We start from the raw sequence: 20,130 nt of genomic DNA, 5'->3' as shown, positions 1-20,130 counted from the left end.
AGTGGGAATGAGATGCCTATCAAAAATGTTGGTGACCTTTCCAAGAATGAATGTATCACAGTTTCCTGCGAGCTTTCAAGATGATATTCATTGTACAACATAATATTATAAAAGGACATTTGGCATTGATCTAATTATTAGACAAGATTTTTAAGTAATAAAACAGTGGAGATATGAATTGTATAATAGGAGTAGGCATCTGGATAGATGGAGGAGTTATAATTTGGCAAATGAACTATAAATGGGCATATAAAACAAGTCAAAGGACTAAATCAAGCTTTTTCCAGAATATTCCCACAGTGCTTAAGACAAAGAATAAAGAAGTACTTTGTTAGCTGAGATTTTGTAGCCCATTTCCATCCAGACAAAATCTTTAATGGCACTTTTGTCTATGCAGATTTCTAACAATATACTTTATGTCTAAACTTGGAGAAGAACTTTTACCCTGTGGCCAACTGGAAAATGGGAACACCAAACAAAATTTTTGGGTTTTAATCCATATTTTGTATATTACATTTTTAATGCTGTTTCTTCTCCAGTCTAGTGTTTGAAACAGTTCTAACTTGGGTGGCGCTTACTGCAGTGGGAAATGGGTTGTGAGGACAGGCTTTCTCCCATCGTGAGGATCTGTTGATGTTGCCAGTGCTTTCAGTGTCTGTAGAGCCCTTCCATTATGTAGTTGAGAGAGAGCCTGGTTTCCTCTGCTACTTGGGGGTTAGGCAGCGGGCCCAGGTCCTGTAGGCCACCTGATGGTGCACTTCTGGGGTTTTAGGAGCAGATTGTGCTCATGCCAAGCTTCACTGCTTTGCCGCTCCATGGTTTGTGTTGTATTAACATTTGTGTATGGTGTGCAGTTGGGGTCCATGTTCGTTTTTTTCCCATATGGTTATGCACTTCCCTTGCTCCATTTGTTTAAAAGACCATGCTTCCTGCACTGAATTATGCTAGTGCCTTTGCTTTAAGTCAGATGACTGTTCATATAGGGGTCTCTTTCTGGGCTCTCGCACACTCCACAGATCGCTTGTTGCACTAATAGCATATTATCTTAATTACTACTGCTTTAGAGTAAGTCTTTTTTTTTTAAAGTTTTTATTTGTTTTAAGAGGGGAAGAGAGAACAAGGGAGGTGAGAGAGAGAACCCCAAGCAGGCACAGAGCCCAACACGGGGCTCAATGCCATGGGCCACAAACCACAAGATCATGACCTGAGCAGAAATCAGACACCTGACTGAGAGCCACCCAAGCACCCCTAGAATAAGTCTTGATATCTGACAACATAAGTCCTCCGACTTTGCTCTTCTCTAAAGTTGTCTTCACTTTCCAGGCTTTGGTGTTTATGTTGTTTTTTAATCTGTTTATCAATTTTTTTTAAAATGTTTTATTTATTTCTAGGAGAGAGAGAGAGAGACAGCGTGAGCAGGGGAGGGTCAGAGAGAGAGGGAGTCACAGACTGGAACAGGCTCCAGGCTCTGAGCTGTCAGCACAGAGCGCGACACAGGGCTCAAACCCACTAACTGTGAGATCATGACCTGAGCCAGACTTGGATGCTTAACGACTCAGCCAACCAGGTGCCCCAGTTTGGTATATTTTTAAAAATTAGCACTTTGTGATGTGAGCTATAATGTTTTCTTCCTGTTTGTTTTTGACTTTATAGTATTTTCAGTTCATGTTCCTTTCCCCTTTCCCCTCCTTTCCTTTTCTGGATTATATTTTTTAAGCTCTCTGCCCAGCATGAAGTCACATGCTCCCCCAGGGAGCTGGCCAGGCGCCCCCATAGCAGTTTCATCTTGTGCAGACATTTCTTGTTTGATGTCCCAGTTTCTCAAGCCCCTCTTACAGCTCTTAGCTTCTGGAGTGTCCTGACCACGGCCTTCCCCCCCACCCAGAGTATGCAACAAAACTGTCTCATTGCCAGGGCCTTGGTGGGTGGATGGTTTTGTGTTTAGGTATTTTACTCATCTTGAAATTATTATGTGAGGTAAGGGCACAACCTTATTTTTTCCAGATGGATACCAAGTAGTCTTTATTGAATAATCTGCCTTCCTCCTACTGATTGACTTGAAACGTCACTTTTATCAGATGCTCCAATACTTTATATATCTGGGTGTATTTCTTCACCTCCTAATGTGTTCTCTTTGATTTGTGTAGACATGCACCAGTACCAGACGTTTTAATTACTGTGGTTTGAATGTCTGCTAAGGCTAGTCCTCCCCTATTTTTCTTTTTCATTGGCATGCTTGCATTAAAAATATATACATACCAGCTATAGAATTAGTCTTTCAGGTCTATCAAAGAATCCTTTTGCTCTTTTTATTAGGGCAACATAGAATCCGTGGCTTAGTTCAAGGAGCACTGACGCCTCTGTGGGGGAGTTCATGTTCCCTCTCCACGCCCCTTCTGTGGTCCCTTTCTATCTCATCGTAGTGGTTCTAAAATTTTCTCCATGAAGCTTTCTTCTGTTAAGTTTACTCCAAAATACTTCAACTTTCATGACTATTGCAAATGTGGTTGATTCCTTCCTTTCTGTCCTGACAGTGGTGACTAATTGTGTACAGGGGAATGCGGCTTGGATGCATGTAAGGTATTTTTCCCCCATCACCTAACTCATTTCCATCTCTTCATGGTAGTTTTCTAGTTGATGTTATCAGGTTTTCAAAGTAAATTATCGTATCTACAAATAATGATAGTTTTGCTTCCTTTCTGATTTCTTACCTCTCATCTCTCTGTTGAGATGTCGGTGTCACATATTAGCGATTGAGTGTACTGCTGGTAGTGGCTGCCTCGTCTTGTTAAATGTTCAAGTATCAGTTTCCTCCTGTTTTATTAAGAATTTGTATAGGGGCATCTGGATGACAACTCACTCTTGATTTCAGCTCAAGTCCATGAATTCGAGCCCTGAGTCAAGTTCTGTGCTGACAGCTCAGAGCCTAGAGTCCGCTTCTGATTCTGTCTCCCTCTCTCTCTGCCCCTTCCCTGCTCACACTCTGTCCGCCCAGGGAGGCACAGAAAGACGGAGACACAGAATCCGAAGCAGGCTCCAGGCTCTGAGCTGTCAGCACAGAACTTGACGTGGGGCTCAAACTCACGGACCTGAGACCATGACCTGAGCTGAAGTTGGATGCTTAAACAACTGAGCCACCCAGGTGTCCCAACATTTAAAAAAAAAATTTTTTTTTCCTGAGCGTAGGATGATTGACTTGGGAAAGCTTTTTTACTTTGGTAAAATTTACTCCAATACAGGAATTAAACACACTTATATATACGTACATATATGTGTGTGTGGATATATGTGTACCCATTCGTGTGTGTATGTCGGTACATATGTATGTATGTATATGTGTATATATTAGCACAGAAATCTATGTAATTGTGTGTTTTTATGCCCAGATTTGAAAACCCTGCTCTGGATTTGGACACTGGTGCATCATGAGTGTGTTTAGTGTGTCTGCACACGTGCCGGGTGTTGGCATCCCTCCGTGGGGCAGGCCTCCTGGGACAAGCCCGGGTTGCACCGCCCGCGGGCGGAGGGCTCGGTGGGGCTGTTAATCCCGGCACCGCACCTCGCTGCCCGGGTGGCCTGGCAGTGGAAAACTGAGGGGAGGGCTGGGGCAGCCGGGCAGCCGGACGCTCTGGGCCTGTGGGTGGCGCATCTGCCGCGTCACTGGGCCTCAAGATTCAGGGATGGGTGGCGTGTAGTAGGAACGCACCGGACAAGTGATGTGTGACTGACGGCGCCATAGACACGGTGCTAGAGAGAAGTTCCGAGCAATGTGGCAGGTAAGGGGAGCCAGGTGAGATCAGGGTCGTCCCCGTGAAGTCACTGACTCCCCAGGTTCTCCAGGGTCTGCAGGAGGCCGACAGAAGGAGACAGGCTCTGCCGGTGAGGGAGCAGCCAGGCGTCCGAGTCGTCCCCGGATGGGCGGGGGCCTTCCTGGTCCTCCTGTGGAGCGCCCCCCACCCCCCACAGCCCTCCAGTCCCGGGGGAGGGGACACGGGGGTGGGAGAGCTTCCTGGGAAGAGTGCTGAGTGGGAGAGGAGTTGCGGCTCACCGCGGAGGGGCCGGGAGCCTGGTGTGGCTGCGCGCCCCCCAGCGGCACAGTGGGCATGGTGGCGCGCCCCCTCCAGCGCCTCGGGGTGACCGCGCCCTCGCCGTGATCCTTGTGGGAGGTGATGTCAGGGTGCTGCGTCCGGCACATCTGCTCTGCCCTTCTCTCCGAATGCTGTCGGCGGCTTCCGTTGGCGGCCGCCTCCCCCTCCCATGCGGTGCTTCCCGTGGGCGCCTTGTCAGCACAGAGTGCGGCGGCTAGGCCGCTCGCTTCGTGGGCGCCTGGGGGACTCAGACACTTCAGAGGCAGACTCTTGATTTTGGCTCAGGCCATGATCTCACAGTTTGTGAGTTCAAGCCCCGCATCAGGCTCTGCATGGAGCCTGCTTGGGATTCTCTCTCCCACCTCTCTCAGCCCCATCCCCCACTCGCACTCTTTCTCTCAAAGTAAATAAATAAACTTAAAAAAAACAGAAAAGAGTGACCACTAGGAACACAGCCACTTCTTGGGCCTAAAGTAAGAACGTCTGGTGGTTAAACTTAGGGAACGCACCGCCCCTTGGAGCCACGGAGGCCTCCCTCTCCTCCCCCTGCACATGTTATCTTCTCAATGCAAAAATGACATGTCCATCGATGACAACTGAGACATCACAGAAGTTAGAAAATAAGGTAAAAGTAAAAACCCTGGTCCCCATCCCCCACCCCATTCAGTCCTGAAGGGCGGCTGCCTCTCAGGGTAGAGCCTCCCGGACGACGTGCTCCAGCTCCAGGTGAATGCAGTGTGCGTGTCTTCTGCAGTGGGCTCTGTCATACGCACTGGACAGAAGTGGAGCCCTTTTTCCTTCTTGACTGAACTGTAGTCTTGGACTTTATTCCACGCTGGTTCACAGGGTAAGGACTGTGACAGCGGAGGTACCGTTGTCCGTGTCATCAGTTCTTTGTTGCCTTTGTCCTTGAATCTTTAGCTCTGTGCAGGTGTGTGAGAATACCTGCAGGAGCAAATTCCAGAAGTAGAATTGCTGGAACAAAGGTGTATGTGTACACTTGACATTTTGGAGGTGTTTTCAGATTCTCTCGGAAGATGGGAGGAACTGTGGCTCTCCCGATGAGCATAGACATGGCTGCCTCCCCCAGTTGCACCGCCCAGGCTCCCTCTCAGCCCTCTGAGATGGGTGAGGAGCGGTGGCTTGCTGTTTCATTTTCATTACTAGAGGCCTTGAGTACCTTTTTATATGCCTAAAAGCCATTAGTATTTCTTTACACAATATGTGAGAGAAATGAGAGAAATCAGAATGCGTCTGATTTAGTAGAATTTAGTATGATTCTGGATTGTAACTTTGTTCACTGTTGCTCTGTTCAGAAGTTTTTCATCTTTAATCAAGTCTGTCTGCCATTGTGTGGTACTTAGGAAGACCTTACTTACCCCAAGACTGGAGAAATATTTTCCTGTTTTGTTCTGTTCTTTAGTCCACGGAAATTTATTTTTGTGACTCGTGCAGACAAGGGAGCTAACTTCGTGTTTCTTCTGAATGGAAGGCCTATCGCCCCACCTCTAGTCTGAGCATTGCATGCTCTTCTTGCTAATGTTATTACCAAATCATCAAGTGTTCACTGGGGTCTTAGGCAAACATGGGAGTACGAGACCCCCCTCTGTAGTAAATACCAAGTTGATAAAGTGTTCACTGAGGCTAAGAATGGGTTCTGTCCTCTCAAGTTATGAAGAAAAATAGCTGAAGATGGAACTGAGAAGAGTGAAGGACTGTCTCGCTTCACTTTGGTGTCTGTTTCTGAGCACTGGGAGCCTTACTAGAAGGCAGAGGGAAGCCAGGAATTCAGGAGGGTGGAGTTGTACGTGCAGGAAGCCACAACTTGCTACGCCGTTTCACGAACCCGTGCTGTCGGAAGGCACCTCATTCTGCGCTCCCCTCCCTGCCTTTCACAGCCTAAGCACAATGGCCAGACGCTGCTGACTCAGGTGTGGAGGCGCTTGAACCTGACGGAGTGTGACTACTTCGGGCTGGAGTTTCAGCACCCCCGGGCCTACTGGGTATGTGCTCCTGCCTCACTCTTGCAGACAAGCTGTGGGTACGTGGTGGGTGCTGGTGGTGCACGTGGCCCCGGGGGAGCCTGGGGGACCTGCAGCAGCGACGGGAGCCACGGAACCTTATCACAGGGCTGTTATCGGGGCTGTCCCGTGGAAATCACGGAGTTCACGTGCCTGTTAGCTAGGCTGAGTTCCCGTCCTCCCTGAATGTGTTCCCCCTGCCAGTCCACGTGCCAAGGAGATCCAGAAACCTCCTCTGGTACATCTGTGTGGTGACCGTTTTGAGCAAACTGTTCTACTAAATTGGTTACCCATCATGTTACTTGATAGATGAGCCTTAAAAAGTATGGAGCTTTAATTTACAGGTAGAACTGTTTTAAAAACCAAAATCCTCCTCCAAGTCATTTGCAGAACATAATTTGCAAAACCTATCAGTTCAGTAAGCGTGTCAGCGTCACAGAGTTCAGTCCACCGCTTCGTGCAGTGGCACTCCTGCCATTGTTGTTTACAAGTGCAGCGTCTGCCACAGTTGTTTGGCCTTAACTGATGCCCCCCCAGAAATAATTACTGAATAATTACTGGTACCCATACGGTGCATAGCAACAGCAGTGTGCCGTGACCTCGTGGTGGGGTCCTGTACAGCGTGGCACCTTAGCCTCCTGCCACACTTCTCAAAGCAGGTGCTCCTCTACCTCTCCCAGGTGTGTGTTTGTTTGTTTGTTTTTAATGTTTATTTTTGAGAGAGAGAAAGAGACAGAGCACAAGCAGGGGAGGGGCAGAGAGAGTTGGAGACAGAATCTGAAGCAGCTCCAGGCTCTGAACTGTCAGCACAGAGCCCGACACGGGGCTCGAACCCACAGACCGTGAGATCATGACCTGAGCTGAAGTCAGACATTTAATCACCTGAGCCCCCCAGGTGCCCCACTCCCAGGTGTTTTATCAGGATTGGACTGGTGTGTGAGTGGAGGGCAAAAATAGGCCCACCTTAAATATCTCTCCTAGTTATAAACAATTCTGTATTTTATAACATACTTATTAAATAGAGAAATCATTGAATGCATCTGATCTCTTTTCTTAAATCCTCTTTAGATTTGGCTCGAACCTATGAAGCCCATCATTAGGCAAATACGAAGTAAGTCCTTATTTTAAACTCTTTAAAAATTCTGTTCATTTTAGATGTTTTTGTTCTTGACTGTTCAAATTGAAGGTATGTTCAGATGTTTATTGTCCCTGGATAGCAGCAAGGTGATCACCAACAGCACTTGAACTTGAAAGTCATTTTGCTACTTAGTCTTAACCTACGGTAGCTGGGGATGGGCAGTAATTTAACTCACTTTGTTCTCAGATGTGGCAGTAATCGGATATGCTCTTTGATAGCACTTTAATTTTGGACCAATATGCAAAGATAAATAGCATATGATTTCATTCATATGTGGAATTTAAGGAAAAAACCAGATGAACATATGGGAAGAGGAGGAGAAGAGAGAGGGAAACAAACCACAAAAGACTCTTAATGACAGAATAAACAAGGACTGATGGAGGGAGGGAGGGAGGTTGGCGATGGGCTAAATGGGGGACGGGTATTAAGGAGGGCACTCGCAGTGAGCACTGCGTGTCATATGCAAGTGATGAATTACTCGGTTCTACTCTGGAAACCAGTACTACATTGTAAACTAATTTGAATTTAAACAAAAAAATAAGAGTGCAGTTTCTGAGTTATAAAAAGACATTGAGGTTCAGTTAGCATTTGTATTTTTTTAACAGTTTTTTTTTTCTAGAGAGAACGTGTGTGACTGGGGAGAGGGGTGGAGAGAGAAGAATCTTGAACAGACTCCATGCTCCGCACAGAGCCCAACACAGGGCTCAATCCCACAATCCTGAGATCGTGACCCAAGCCAAAATCAAGAGTCAGACACTCAACTGACTGAGCCACTCAGGCACCCTCACATTTTTTTAAACAATTTTTTGTGATTTTTTTTTTCTTTAGTATAGTTGACAATTCAATTACATTTATAATTTTAAACATAATTATCTTTGTTAGTCTCTATTAAATTTGTTACGTTGAGGCACATGGTACTGCCTCTTAACTTAGTATACAGTGCATATGCTGCTGTCCAGGGCTCCAGATTTACCTGCAGGCTTTGTAGTAGCAGATGGGGGAGAAGGGCAAATGCCATAGCTTCATCAGTCAGTGGTGGCCTCAGGCCGCGTGGGGCGTCATCACAGGTAGCAGAACAGCCCCTCTTTCCTTCTTGGTGAAAATTAATGGGTGCGTTACTATAAAATTTCAGTAAAGCTAAGATCCTCAGATGAGCTAATAATACCTTGTGCTTTTTCTTTACAGCAGTCAGGTTGTTCTGGTTTAGCATAGTGAGTGATGACAACATTTTTCTTTCACTAAAGTGTAGAAAGATCTCAAAACATAGTGGGATGGACCTTATTTGTGAAGTTTAAAATGTTTCTTTTCATAGGGCCAAAGAACGCATTGCTCCGTCTAGCAGTGAAATTTTTCCCACCTGATCCGGGTCAGTTGCAGGAAGAATACACAAGGTAAAGAGCCCCTCCTAAACCACAGCTGTGTCCGCAGGGTCTAGAATCCACCTGGATCTCCTGCAGCACCTGGCTCATCAGGTGCTCCGGAGATATGTATTCAAAGAATGAATGAATACATCTTCATTCACATAAAAGGTGTTATCAATGTGTTGTATTAAAAGAAGCATTTAACTCTTGCTTGTACAAACACAAATGCCGGCGGAGCTTGGAAGAGGGTTTACGGTACAAATCCGGGGACAAAGATAGGGGTGTGTGTTAGTGTGCTATTGAACTGATACCCTCCCACTGAGCACAGATTTACGCATGTGCATAACGTTGTCAGAAGCTTCGCCCATATGCCCAAAATACACTCAAGTGAGAGAATGCCAAGCTCGGGAGTCCATATGAATCTATGAGCAGAAATATTTTTTAGGTGATGTCTTTTGGATCACTCTCTTGCATTCGAGATTGATTCTTCATAGAAACGATTGAAAGAAAATGTTTACAGTTACTTCATCTGGACACAGGTTATGGAAGGTTTTTTTCCTTGTGTTTTATGTACCAGCTCAAAACCCAAGATTAGATATAAAATGAAAGAGAACTATGATATCATTGTGGTGGTACCAGCCTTTCTGACGAAAAAAAAAAAAGGATTCATACTTAAATCATGGGCATCTTATGAATCTGTCTTTAGAGGTTCTTGTAGAACACTGTGACATGACAGAGTCACAGATTGTCAGCCGCGAGGAGATGGAGGGGTCCCAGTAGCCCAGCCGCTCACTTCGTGGGTAAGGAAACAACCAAGGGCAGCAGAAAGCATTGTTACGAATGAATACAGACGCCTCTTCAGGGTATATTAAGTGCCTGGCATTTCCCAAAAAAGTCCTCTCTGAGGGAATAACAGGTAACAGGAAGTGTTACCTAGCTCTGGGTCCAAGCCAACTTTATGCAGAAGGTCCCTTTTTTTATTCATTAAAAAAAGCAGCAGTTTATGATAGAAGAAAAACCTCAAAATACAGCTACATGGAGTAAAAAGCAAATGCTCCCCTTCACTCCCTGTCCACTGTGCTGTCCCCAGAAGTAGTTACGCTTGAGGTGTGCCTTCCAGACGAATTCACAGCAATGTATATAAATGGACCCAGGTCTTTAAAGAAATAACAGTTCACAAAGTGGTATCACACTGTATCCCACACCTAGAACCGTCAGTTGGTTGGGTTGTTTTGTCTTGTTTTATTATCCACATGGCTGTAGTACGCCGTGGCTGTCTCTCTGCTTATAGTTCATATGCCTATAATCTGCTTTACTGAATTATTCTCCTATTGGTGCATATTTAGATGATTTCCAGTTTTCCTCTGCTATATTGCTGCAAACAAACAGCCTTGTCCACACACCTCTGTAAGCTCTAGAAAATATTTCACCAGAAGAGTTTCATAAAAGTGAAATTGCTAAGCTAAAGGGTAGGCACATTTAAATTTTAAGAGAATACAGTAAATTTTAACAGCTCAGTCCAAGTATAAATTGCAAGGACAGACAGAGTTTGTCTGCTCCATTCTAGATCCTGCCCCAGAGTAGTACCTGGAACGTGTGCCAGCTCAGTCATTGCTGTTGATGGATGAACACACGTGTGAGTTTATGAATATTGCCTTCCCGAGGCACAGTCAGGAGTGCCCATTTCTCAGATCCTAGCCAAGACCAGATAGCATCAGTCTAAAACTTCCATAACCACGTTTTAAGCTCTGTCTGAATTGGATATTTCTGCACTTTCACAACAGAATCATTGAGTGCAGTTTTGTGTGTGTGACAGAAGTGACATGAATTTGTGAGCTTGCCCTTAAAGGTGTGGTGTGTCTGGGAGGCGAGCATCTGAGTGCTCCCGAGTGTGCAGAGCTGCTGCCTGCGAAGGGCCGCCTGTGACTTCGCCTTTGCTCACGGTCTATCCTGGTGTCACTGGTCACTGCAGTTTCCGGGGCCCCCGTGCTGTCCTGCGACGGAGACGTGGAGGGTCTGCTCTAGGGCCTTCGGAGCTGATACCTGTGGTGTCTTGAACTCCCTTCTAGGTACCTGTTCGCCTTGCAGCTGAAGAGAGACCTCCTGGAGGAGCGCCTGCCCTGCGCGGACACCACGGCCGCCCTTCTGGCAGCCCACCTCCTGCAGTGTTAGTGTCTCCCTGCCTCGGGAGGAGGGCGGACGTGACCTGTGACCTGACTCACCCAGGGTTCTGAGTGTGTTGGAAGAATGGTCTTTGATTTGAGTAGTTCCTCTGATAAGCTGAAGATTAACGTCTATGGAGTAGAAGTCCTTGAGGCAGACAGTCTCCACCCAGGAAAGGAAGGCTCAAGGCCAAGATCTGCAGCCACACAAATTCTTCCAGAATGTCTCTCCTTTGTGTTTCCCGCATTTCCCCCATACATGTCTTGAGTCTGGGAGCCAAGGGACAGCCCTGACCCTCAGCACCCCCGAAAGAGCCCCTCTGGTGACAAGTCATGCATCAAACCCTGAGAGAAGAGATCACATTTCTCAGTATGTCACACAGCAAGAGACAGCTCAGAAGAATGGGAAAAACCACAGTGTAGGAAGAGGTTCCGAAAACCGGGTGTGTGCCACTGACCGGGCAGAAAGAAGGAAGCACCGCTTCTGGACTAGGGTCCCTGGCACAGAACTCACGTGTCTGAAATTTGAGCACAGAAAGTAGAATGTAGAAAAGTGTCGGGAATCATAGGGACTAATAAGTATGTGGGTTAATTTGCGGTTTACTTGGTCCCTCCCTACCCCCACACCTTGTACAAACAGCAAATTCCATCACTAGGGCCCTGCTGGCACTTGTTGGTATGTTTTCAAAGTGACTTCGTTATTTTTTGTTGGGTTTGAGGTCTTCTCAGAGAGACAGCTGACTTTTCAGTGCGAATGGTCCTTTGGCAATGCCGCCCGCTCAAGGGCCATGTAGGGTGTGGGTATGGTAACCTGTCAAGCCGTCACCCTGCCCTTGGAAGTGTGCTCTGTCCTCTGCGGCAGCCTGCAGAGACAGGGCCACCAGCTGCAGCTTGTGACTCTGAGCCGGGTCGTCTGGCTGTAGGAGACGTGATGGAGCAGCTGCTGACAGCGTGATGGGGTCTGAGGTTCAGGAGTCCTGCGCGGGGGCCATGTCCTTCTTAAGGGGCCATACCCTGCTCACAGGCAGCCGTGTCCATTGTGGGGACAGCCCACCCTCATGTGTGGCGCAGTGCAAGCAACTTTTCTGTGAACTTGAGATGGTCTCAAAGCAAAAAAGAAGTTTATTGTTTAAGATTATTGAGCTTTAGGTATGATTCTTGAAACATTAGTAGCCTCAGGCTTCAGGAAATTAGAAAGAGACATTGTTCCTCAAGAATTTGAGAGGCCTTGGGGCGCCTGGGTGGCTTAGTCGGTTGAGCATTCAACTTTCGCTTAGGTCATGATCTCGTGGTTCGTGGGTTCGAGCCCCGCGTCGGGCTCTGTGCTGACTGCCAGCTCGGAGCCTGGAGCCTGTTTCAGTCTGTGACTCCCTCTCTCTCTGACCCTCCCCTGCTCACGCTGTCTCTCTCTCTCTCTCCTAGAAATAAATTTAAAAAATTAAAAAAAATAATAATAAAAATAAAATGCATTATCCTGAAACAAATAAAATAAGATACATATTCCTGGTCACAGCAGTCTTGAGGCTGCAGACAAATCAAGTGAGGTTTAAAAAACACAGCAAACCCTTCAGGATAAACTGGCGGCTTGGTATCAGCCTCGCTGGAGTCACTCACCAAAATCTTTGTTCCTCAGAACTCAGCAAAAACTTTTTTTTTTTAATTTTTTTTAACATTTATTCATTTTTAAGAGACAGAGCACAAACTGGGAAGGAGCAGAGAGAGAGGGAGACACAGAATCTGAAAGAGGCTCCAAGCTCTGAGCTGTCAGCACAGAGCCCAATGCAGGGCTCAAACTTGCAAACCATGAGAGCATGACATGAGCTGAAGTCAGATGCTTAACCGACTGAACCACCCAGGCGCCCCAAAAACTTCTTTACCTGCCTTTATATTTGCCTTTAATAGCTTAAGATAGGTGGGGAAGTAAAATACAGAATCTTGTTCATAAAATAAAAATATTTATATATTCTTTTGCTACAGATTTAGGGTAATTTTTTTCTACCTTTAATTCATGCATTTGCATGTACAAATGCTTATATTTTTCTTTATTTGAAAATTAGAATTACTGACTGTTGTTATCTCACTTCAGCGGAAATAGGAGATTATGATGAAACCCTGGATCGAGAGCACCTTAAAGTGAATGAGTACCTGCCCAGTCAGGAACGTTCTCTTGAGAAGATTCTAGAATTCCATCGGAAGCACACGTGAGTCTGTCAGAGTCTGTCACTGCCCTGTAACGATGAACTAGTGTATTTAAAGAACAGAGCCACCACTAAGGCTTCTGCAAGACTGACTGAAGTGACCGCCGTCCACTCCCCGGGAAGCACAGTCCCACTGCTTTAGAAAGGCCGGAAGGGACATCAGGGCCCCGGCGGGAGTGACCAGAGGGCAGAGTGTCAGGGACAGCCGTGGGGTCCCACCACGGGCATGAGCACTCTGAACTAAACACAGAGAAACGTGTTATGAGCCGGCCGAGTGGCAGTGGGCCCGCTCTCTGACTGACTTGATGCTGGTGTGCCCTCTCCAGTGGAAGAGAGGTGCAGAGGGAGGGCCAGGGCCGAGGACCTGAAGGAGGTAGCTCTCCCAAAGGGAGAGCAGACGGGAGAGGGGCCTGATGGCCTGGCCTTGTCCTTGAGAAGGGGCCTGTGGACATGCAGTTTATGTTGGCCCAGCAGCCCTCATGGGCAAAGCTCTGCGGGAAGCCCCCTCACCCTCTCATCGGAGGTTTGGGTGGCCGCTGTTTGTCAGTCACCACTGTCCACACTTGGCGGGGGCAGTTTGAACAGCATGGACCAAGATACTCACCCTGGAGGACTTTACCCCGGCAAGACTGCATGCTTCTCTTGCAGTTTGCTGCTCACAGGCACTTGAAGAGTGCCTCTTGTGTGCCTGGCATCGGGATGGGCACTGGACACGTGAATATATTGCTGTGCACTGCGGTGTGCAAGCTGAAGGGCAGACGGAGCGGCCGGGGTGAGAAAGGGTGAGCAGCTGGGCTGCTTGAGCCGCCAGGCATCTTTGAGGAATTGGCCACATAGGGCTGGTGAGGGGGCACTCCAGGCAGAGGCAGCAGCCTGGGAGGGGGGAGGGTCCAGGAGCCTCAGCAGCCTGCCCGCAGCTACACCTGAATTTCCGGTTTGGGTGGAGGTGCGAGTAATGGTGCCTGCTGCTGACAGAAGGCTGTGTGTCCCCACTGCACGGCAAGACCGAGTGAAGGCGCCAGCCCCTCTCGGTGTCACGGTCAGGGCCACCTCTTAGTGTCAGGGCTCAGCACACTGGGACATAGGAACAAAGGGCTGTTTCCCAGTGCCTGTCCCCAAGCAGATGGTCACTTGTTGGGGATTTGTTCCTGGGGTTGGGACAAGGCACTGCAGGGTCAAGGGTCCCACCAAGGTATCTGTGCCAGCAGGTGGGTGGGTCTGGGATGCAGGCAGAGTGTTGTCAACACATTGGCCACATCAGTCCCTTCAGGTCACCCAGGGAAGAGAGGGTAGACACAGATGGAAGAGCAGAGCCCAGGACAGACCCCTGAAGACTGGCCTTGAGGGGGGGAGTCGGAAGGGGGCACCACCAGAGGTCCTGAGAACAGGGCAGCGAGCGTGGGGGCCTCGGGCCCTGAAGGACGGTATGTCAGGAAAGGGTTGAGGCCCCCACTGGGCGTGGCGAGTGTGGCCGCACACACGTCTGTGAGGGGAGGTAATGGTGCGGGTCTGTGAGCAGTCACTCTGAGAGCCGGCGCAAGGGCGGCTGTGCTTGGTGTTCATGCGCTTGCGTGTGTGTGTGTGTGTGTGTGTGTGTGTGTGCACGCGCGCGCACGCTATGGGTACGTCTCAAGGTGGCTGCTTTAAAAAATCGTGAAAGCCTGTTGGAGAAAGAAGAATCAGGTGATGTTTCACATGGGATGAAACCTGGGTTCTTTCCAACAGAGTGCTGCCATCCCTGAGCTCAGCTGTCTCTGGGCTCCCATGATCTTTCTTTTTACTATTTAGGGGCGCCCAGGTGGCTCTGTCGGTTTAGCGTCCGACTTCAGCTCAGGTCATGATCTCACGGTTCATGGGTTCGAGCCCCGTGTTGGGCTCTGTGCTGACTGCCAGCTCAGAGCCTGGAGGTGTTTCAGATTCTGTGCCTCCCCCTTTCTGCCCCTTCCCTGCTCATGCGTGCGTGCGCTCTTTCTCTCTCTCTCTCTCTCTCTCTCTCTCTCTCTCTGTCTCAAAAATAAATAAACATTAAAACATTCAGTAATGTCTACACCAAGGTGGGGCTCAAACTCACAACTCCGGGGTCAAGAGTTGCACACTCCTTTGATCCAGCCAGGCACCCCTCATGGTTCTAATGTGCTCACTTTGTCCTTCAGTCATCAGATATTTCCTGTGCTTCTTTTATTTTTTTTTAATCATTTCTTACGTAGGATTTTTAAATCATTTCTTAAGCCGACACTGAGTGCTCCGACTCCACGGCCTCCCCTGCCTCCCTCACCCTCAGGAGACCTGGCTGAGACTCCAGGAGTGGGTTGCCTGAGGCGCAGGCTCCTCCCATGGTGAAACCAAAGCACTGTGGTGGGGGATGGGCACAGGGTAGGCGCCTCCCCTTCCAAAGGAATGGACTGGAAGGAAGAAAAGGGTGACAGGTCTCAGGCAAGTCCAGAACCAGCAGAGCAAATGACATTAAGCCTTAAGGCTCAGGAATAATCCTCTTTGGCTCTGTGCTCTGCCCTCCGTCCCCCCACCCCACCCCGGGCTGCTCAGGCAGCCTTGGCCTTGGAAAGCTGAGCAAGGGCCAGTTGTGTCCCCAGCCCCCACCCTCTTCCACCCTGGCCTGTGATGGGAGAGGCAGCCCTGACCGGGGTTGCCTTTGGAGTCCTCCCTCCACTGTCCTGTTTCCAGCGCGGTGGCTGGGCCACACTGATCACCGCCACCGCTTGGCCACACCTCGGGGTTCCCATTTTCTGTAGTGCAGGCTGTTCCACATCTTACAATTCTGCTTCCTTTCTGCATCAGCTGCCATGTGTCGGGCGTCTCTCTCCTGCACACTGGCTGTCAGCAGAGCGGCCCAGCCGCACCTTCAGCACTTTGCTTAGAAATCTCTCCAGCCCGGGGTGCCCGGAGGGCCCCGTCAGTTAAGCACCCTACTCTTGATTTCGGCTCATGGTTCTTGAGATCACACCCTGCGTCAGGCTCTCCACTAAACACTAGGACGTGACTGTAACTCAGCCAAGTGTCGGGCCACTTTATAAAAGGATCGCCTTTTGTCCCATTTCCAAGAACGTATTCCTCACTTCTGTCTGAGACCTTGCCGGAATGATCTTTTCCATCCTCGTGGCTACCAAATGTTGTTCAAGAAGGTTTAGGGCTTCTCTGAGAAGAAAGGCTTTTTCTCCGCTCTCTTCTCCTTCTTAGCCCTCACCAGAACCTCCCTCAGCATCCCGAACGCTAGCCTCCCCTCAGAGCTCCCCCAGCCCCGCCCAGCACCCCTCCCGGTCACTGGAGGCACTAGGACACCATGGACAGTGGTCTTCCTGCTTGATGATCATTTATCAAATACAAGCTGATAGTCAGGGGTCCACATCAGACTCAAAGAATGGAAGTTTTAGTCCAAGAATAGAAACCGTGGGAAGGGCTGTTCCTTAAAGATCCAGAAGCTTAAGCATGTGGGAGTGAGAGGGAGAGTTACTGATGGAGAACCCCACATGTAGGGCACAGGCCAGGCGTGGGGTGCTCCTAACCAGGACGCTGTCTGTCCCCTTTGCCCAGCTGTGCCCTCTCTGAGCAGCAGCCAGTGTGACACAGGCCACGGTTGGTTCCCCGGGAGCGTGACTGTGGACTGTGCACTTGAGAAACATGTTTTTATTCAGTTTCATAATTTTATCCTTACAAAAATTATATTCTCATGGTTAGACTTGTACATTATGAAAGTGGTTTTTTAAAGTATGAAATGGGTGTGATGAGATACTGGTGCTGTCCGTGGTTTCCCTGTTTCGTACCGGGCTTTGCGGACAGTGTCTGCACGTCATCTTGTCAGTGTTCAGAACAAATTACAAGGCTGAGCATCTAAGCTCATTTATTGCGTACGAAAAAACATTCCACCGATCAGGAATGGGTCACAGGAGAGGNAGTGGGTCACAGGATAGAGGGAAACGGACAGTTTCTTTGGCCTGTGTGTGCCCAGCTGCTTTTCTGGTGGAGAACACTCTCACCATGAGCTGTCCGCTGTCTAAAACAGCCTCCTGTGGAGCCTTGTTTCATTCTGTTATGTTTTCCTGATGGGTTTTGTTTTGGCTCTTTTAGACATCAAGTCGTTTTCAGTGCTGTGATCATGCTGTCCTTTATTTTAGGGGCCAGACGCCTGCTGAGTCCGATTTCCAGGTGCTCGAAATTGCCCGAAAGTTGGAAATGTATGGCATCCGATTTCACGCCGCTTCTGACAGGGAGGGGGCCAGAATCAACCTGGCCGTCTCCCACATGGGTGTCCACGTGTTCCAGGTAGGGAGGGACAGGGGTGTGAGGACTGGCTGGGGCTTGATTTGACACCTGTTGGTAAATGTTCGTTGTGATGCTGAAGGTCCTGGCCTGGCAGGGAGAACCAGCTTGTCCGTCTCCTCCCTGCCCTTGTCCTCGCTGTCACAGAGCCCTCTGCCCCCCAGGGCAGCCAGGCGCGTGCCACCATTCTAACGCTGAGCCACGGTTCCTCTCTTTAGAACCTTCAGCAGAAACACTGGCTTGCTCGTGCCACAAGCATGGACCTGCCACAGGTCTGGGGGTGCTGCTCTGTGAGGGGTCATTTCCGTATAGAAGAAAGACCAGACCAGAAAGTATCAGAGGCTCTTGCACGTGATAAGCGTCAGTAGCAGCCTTCGGGAACTTCTGTATTAGCCACGTATGGACATGCGGTTGGTGACATAAAAGGGCCGCTAAGTTCTGCCTGCAGCCACACATGCGTGTGCTTGTGTATGTGCTATGGAAGCATCCGAAAGCAGAGAAACACAGCCCCTTCGCACCTGGAGGGCTCCGTGTGCCCCTCCCTCGGGCTGGGTGGCCCAGGTGCTGCTGCCGTCCCCTCTCTCGGGAGTCCTCTGTCCGTCCTTGCAGAACTGCGGCCTACAGTAGCACGTGGCCATCCTGCAAAGGCCTGCTCCTTGCTGACCGCCAGGGAAGGCTGCAGCCTTTGAGCCCGGGGCTGTGATCACGGCTCTTTCCTCTGTGGGCTCTCTTATTTTTTTTTTTTTTTAAGTTTATTTATTTATTTTGAGGGGGTTGGGGGAGAGACCGAAGGAGAGAGAGAATCCCAAGCAGGCTCCGCACTGCCAGCACAGAGCCCAACGAGGGGTTTGATCTCGTGAACCGTGAAATCAGGACCTGAGCCAAAATCAAGAGTCAGATGATTAACCTACTGAGCCACCCAGGCGCCCCGCCTGTGGGCTCTCTTTAGCCTGTGTTTGCCTAAAATGGCTTGTCTAATCAAGGCCCCTATAGTCAAGCCTTGCTTTCTTTTCCTTTTCTTTTCCTTTTTTAACCTAGCCATCAAATTTCAGTTTCCTATTGGGGAAGAAAAATAATTCATAAACAACATTAATTGTGACACATTGTATACTGACCGACAGGCAGAGAACGCGCCAGGCACACCAAGTGAGCTGGTGGACTCGTGGCCTCCCACACCTGCTCACTCAGATGATAGTTCTTCCATCATGCGTGATGAAAATCACACGTCCATCCAAATCCAGACAGTGTAATTCTTCCAGAAAAGGATAGCTAATTTGTAACTGGAAGAAGTTAGAAGCAGAAATTAGAGATTTCAAGTTAAACACTTTAGATGGAATTCATTTTTACTCCCTCAAATCCCCACCAGAATGATGATGAAGGGATTTTCTTTAAACTGAGTAAGAAGACCAGAAAAGGAAACCACAGTGTCAGTGACGTTTTGGAGGTCAGGAAGTGGGCAGATGCCCGGGAAGAGCAGAGTGGGAGCAGCTGACCTCCCGTGGTCTGCAGTGGGGAGGGGTGGGGAGCAGGCCGCCATGTCCCCAGGAGTTGGGAAGGGCACCTCATGCTGGCCCGGGCCAGCTGGGGCTGGAAGCAGCCTGGTTTCACCCATGGGAGGGACACGTGCAGCCCCAGAGCTGAGGCAGCAACTCCCCCACCCCCGGCCCCTGTCCCCTCCAGGGTAGGGCTTGGATGGTGGATGTGAGGTCCCCCACGCAGAGTGTGGGGTGAAGGGACAGCCCGTCATCTCCATGTGGCCACGGGCCCTCCCCGTCTCAGCTACCCTGGACTGGCGGCCAGGCTGACATGTGCAGAGAAGATACGACACGCGGTTTTGCAGAGGTGTGGCACTCCTAGAGGAGAGGAGAGGCCAGTGTGGCAGCAATGGGGGGTGGGGGGCCTCAGGCTGGCGGCCAGGCCCGACAGCACCTGCCAGCACGCAGGCAGCCTGCAGAAAATTGTCTCATATATCAGCCTCCACGGAAGAGTTTTAAATTCTGCACAGAGGGTTTAGGCTGAATTAGTGATGGGAACATAGAGAATTGAGTAAATGAAAAGAGGCACTTAATAAGTCAAGAAAAAGTAAAAGTAAAGGACAAAATATAGTAAGAATTCACCACAGCTCAGCCTGTGAACTGCACTCACACGATCAATAATATGAAAACCAAATTTAAAATTCAGCGGCCATGGGGGCGCCTGGGTGGCTTAGTCGGTTAAGCGTCCAACTTTCACTTAGGTCATGATCTCGCGGTTCGTGGGTTCGAGCCCTGCGTCGGGCTCTGTGCTGACTGCCAGCTCAGAGCCTGGAGCCTGTTTCAGACTGTGACTCCCTCTCTCTCTGACCCTCCCCTGCTCACGCTGTCTCTCTCTCTCTCTCCTAGAAATAAATATTTAAAAAAAAAAATAAAATTCAGTGGCCACGGAGTGATGCAGGGGTGCTCAGGAGGCCGGGTCTCCTACAGGCACCCGAGGCGGGCACCAGAGCTGCTGGGGATGGTGGGGGTTTCTGTCCCAGCAAGAGGGCTTGAGCGTGGGGCCCACATGCCTGGGTCTTGTCTCGGGCCTTGCCTGACATTTCTAACTAAGCCGTGGGTGGTCTCATGCAGATCAGCGTGAGAGCGGCGCTGCTGCTGCTCAGTTGTAGAAGCTAAAGTCTCTGCTCTTTCTCTCTCTAAATAAATAAATACTCTCCTCCCTCTATATAAATAAATAAATGAACTTTAAAAGGAGGGAGGGTGTCTGGAGGACTCAGTTAAGTGACTCTTTTCTTTAAATTTTTTTAATGTTTTATTTATTTCTGAGAAAGAGAGCATGAGCAGGGGAGGGTCAGAGAGAGAGGGAGACACAGAATCGGAAGCAGGCTCCAGTCTATGAGCTGACTGTTAGC

At 49.1% G+C, this 20,130-nt stretch overlaps 1 protein-coding gene across 2 annotated transcripts in view; it reads left to right on the top strand.

The window, feature by feature from the left end:
* FARP2 (FERM, ARH/RhoGEF and pleckstrin domain protein 2) overlaps positions 1 to 20,130 on the top strand; it is a 105,354-nt gene that overhangs the window by 42,422 nt on the left and 42,802 nt on the right. The window contains exons 3-8 of one of the 2 annotated variants that reach the window (XM_077757234.1): positions 5,987 to 6,091; positions 7,178 to 7,220; positions 8,560 to 8,638; positions 10,678 to 10,775; positions 12,857 to 12,971; positions 17,099 to 17,246. In XM_077757234.1, the coding sequence (XP_077613360.1) occupies positions 5,987 to 6,091; positions 7,178 to 7,220; positions 8,560 to 8,638; positions 10,678 to 10,775; positions 12,857 to 12,971; positions 17,099 to 17,246 (588 nt within the window). Of the gene's footprint in view, positions 1 to 5,986; positions 6,092 to 7,177; positions 7,221 to 7,852; positions 8,639 to 10,677; positions 10,776 to 12,856; positions 12,972 to 17,098; positions 17,247 to 20,130 lie in introns of those variants that run through there. The other variant, XM_077757243.1, reaches the window with a different exon arrangement.

Source organism: Crocuta crocuta, unplaced genomic scaffold, assembly GCF_008692635.1.
Source record: "Crocuta crocuta isolate KB4526 unplaced genomic scaffold, BGI_CrCroc_1.0 scaffold290, whole genome shotgun sequence".
NCBI classification, from domain to species: domain Eukaryota; kingdom Metazoa; phylum Chordata; class Mammalia; order Carnivora; family Hyaenidae; genus Crocuta; species Crocuta crocuta.
The sequence above is the reverse complement of the archived record's forward strand: the minus strand, read 5'-3'. Positions and strand labels throughout refer to the sequence as shown.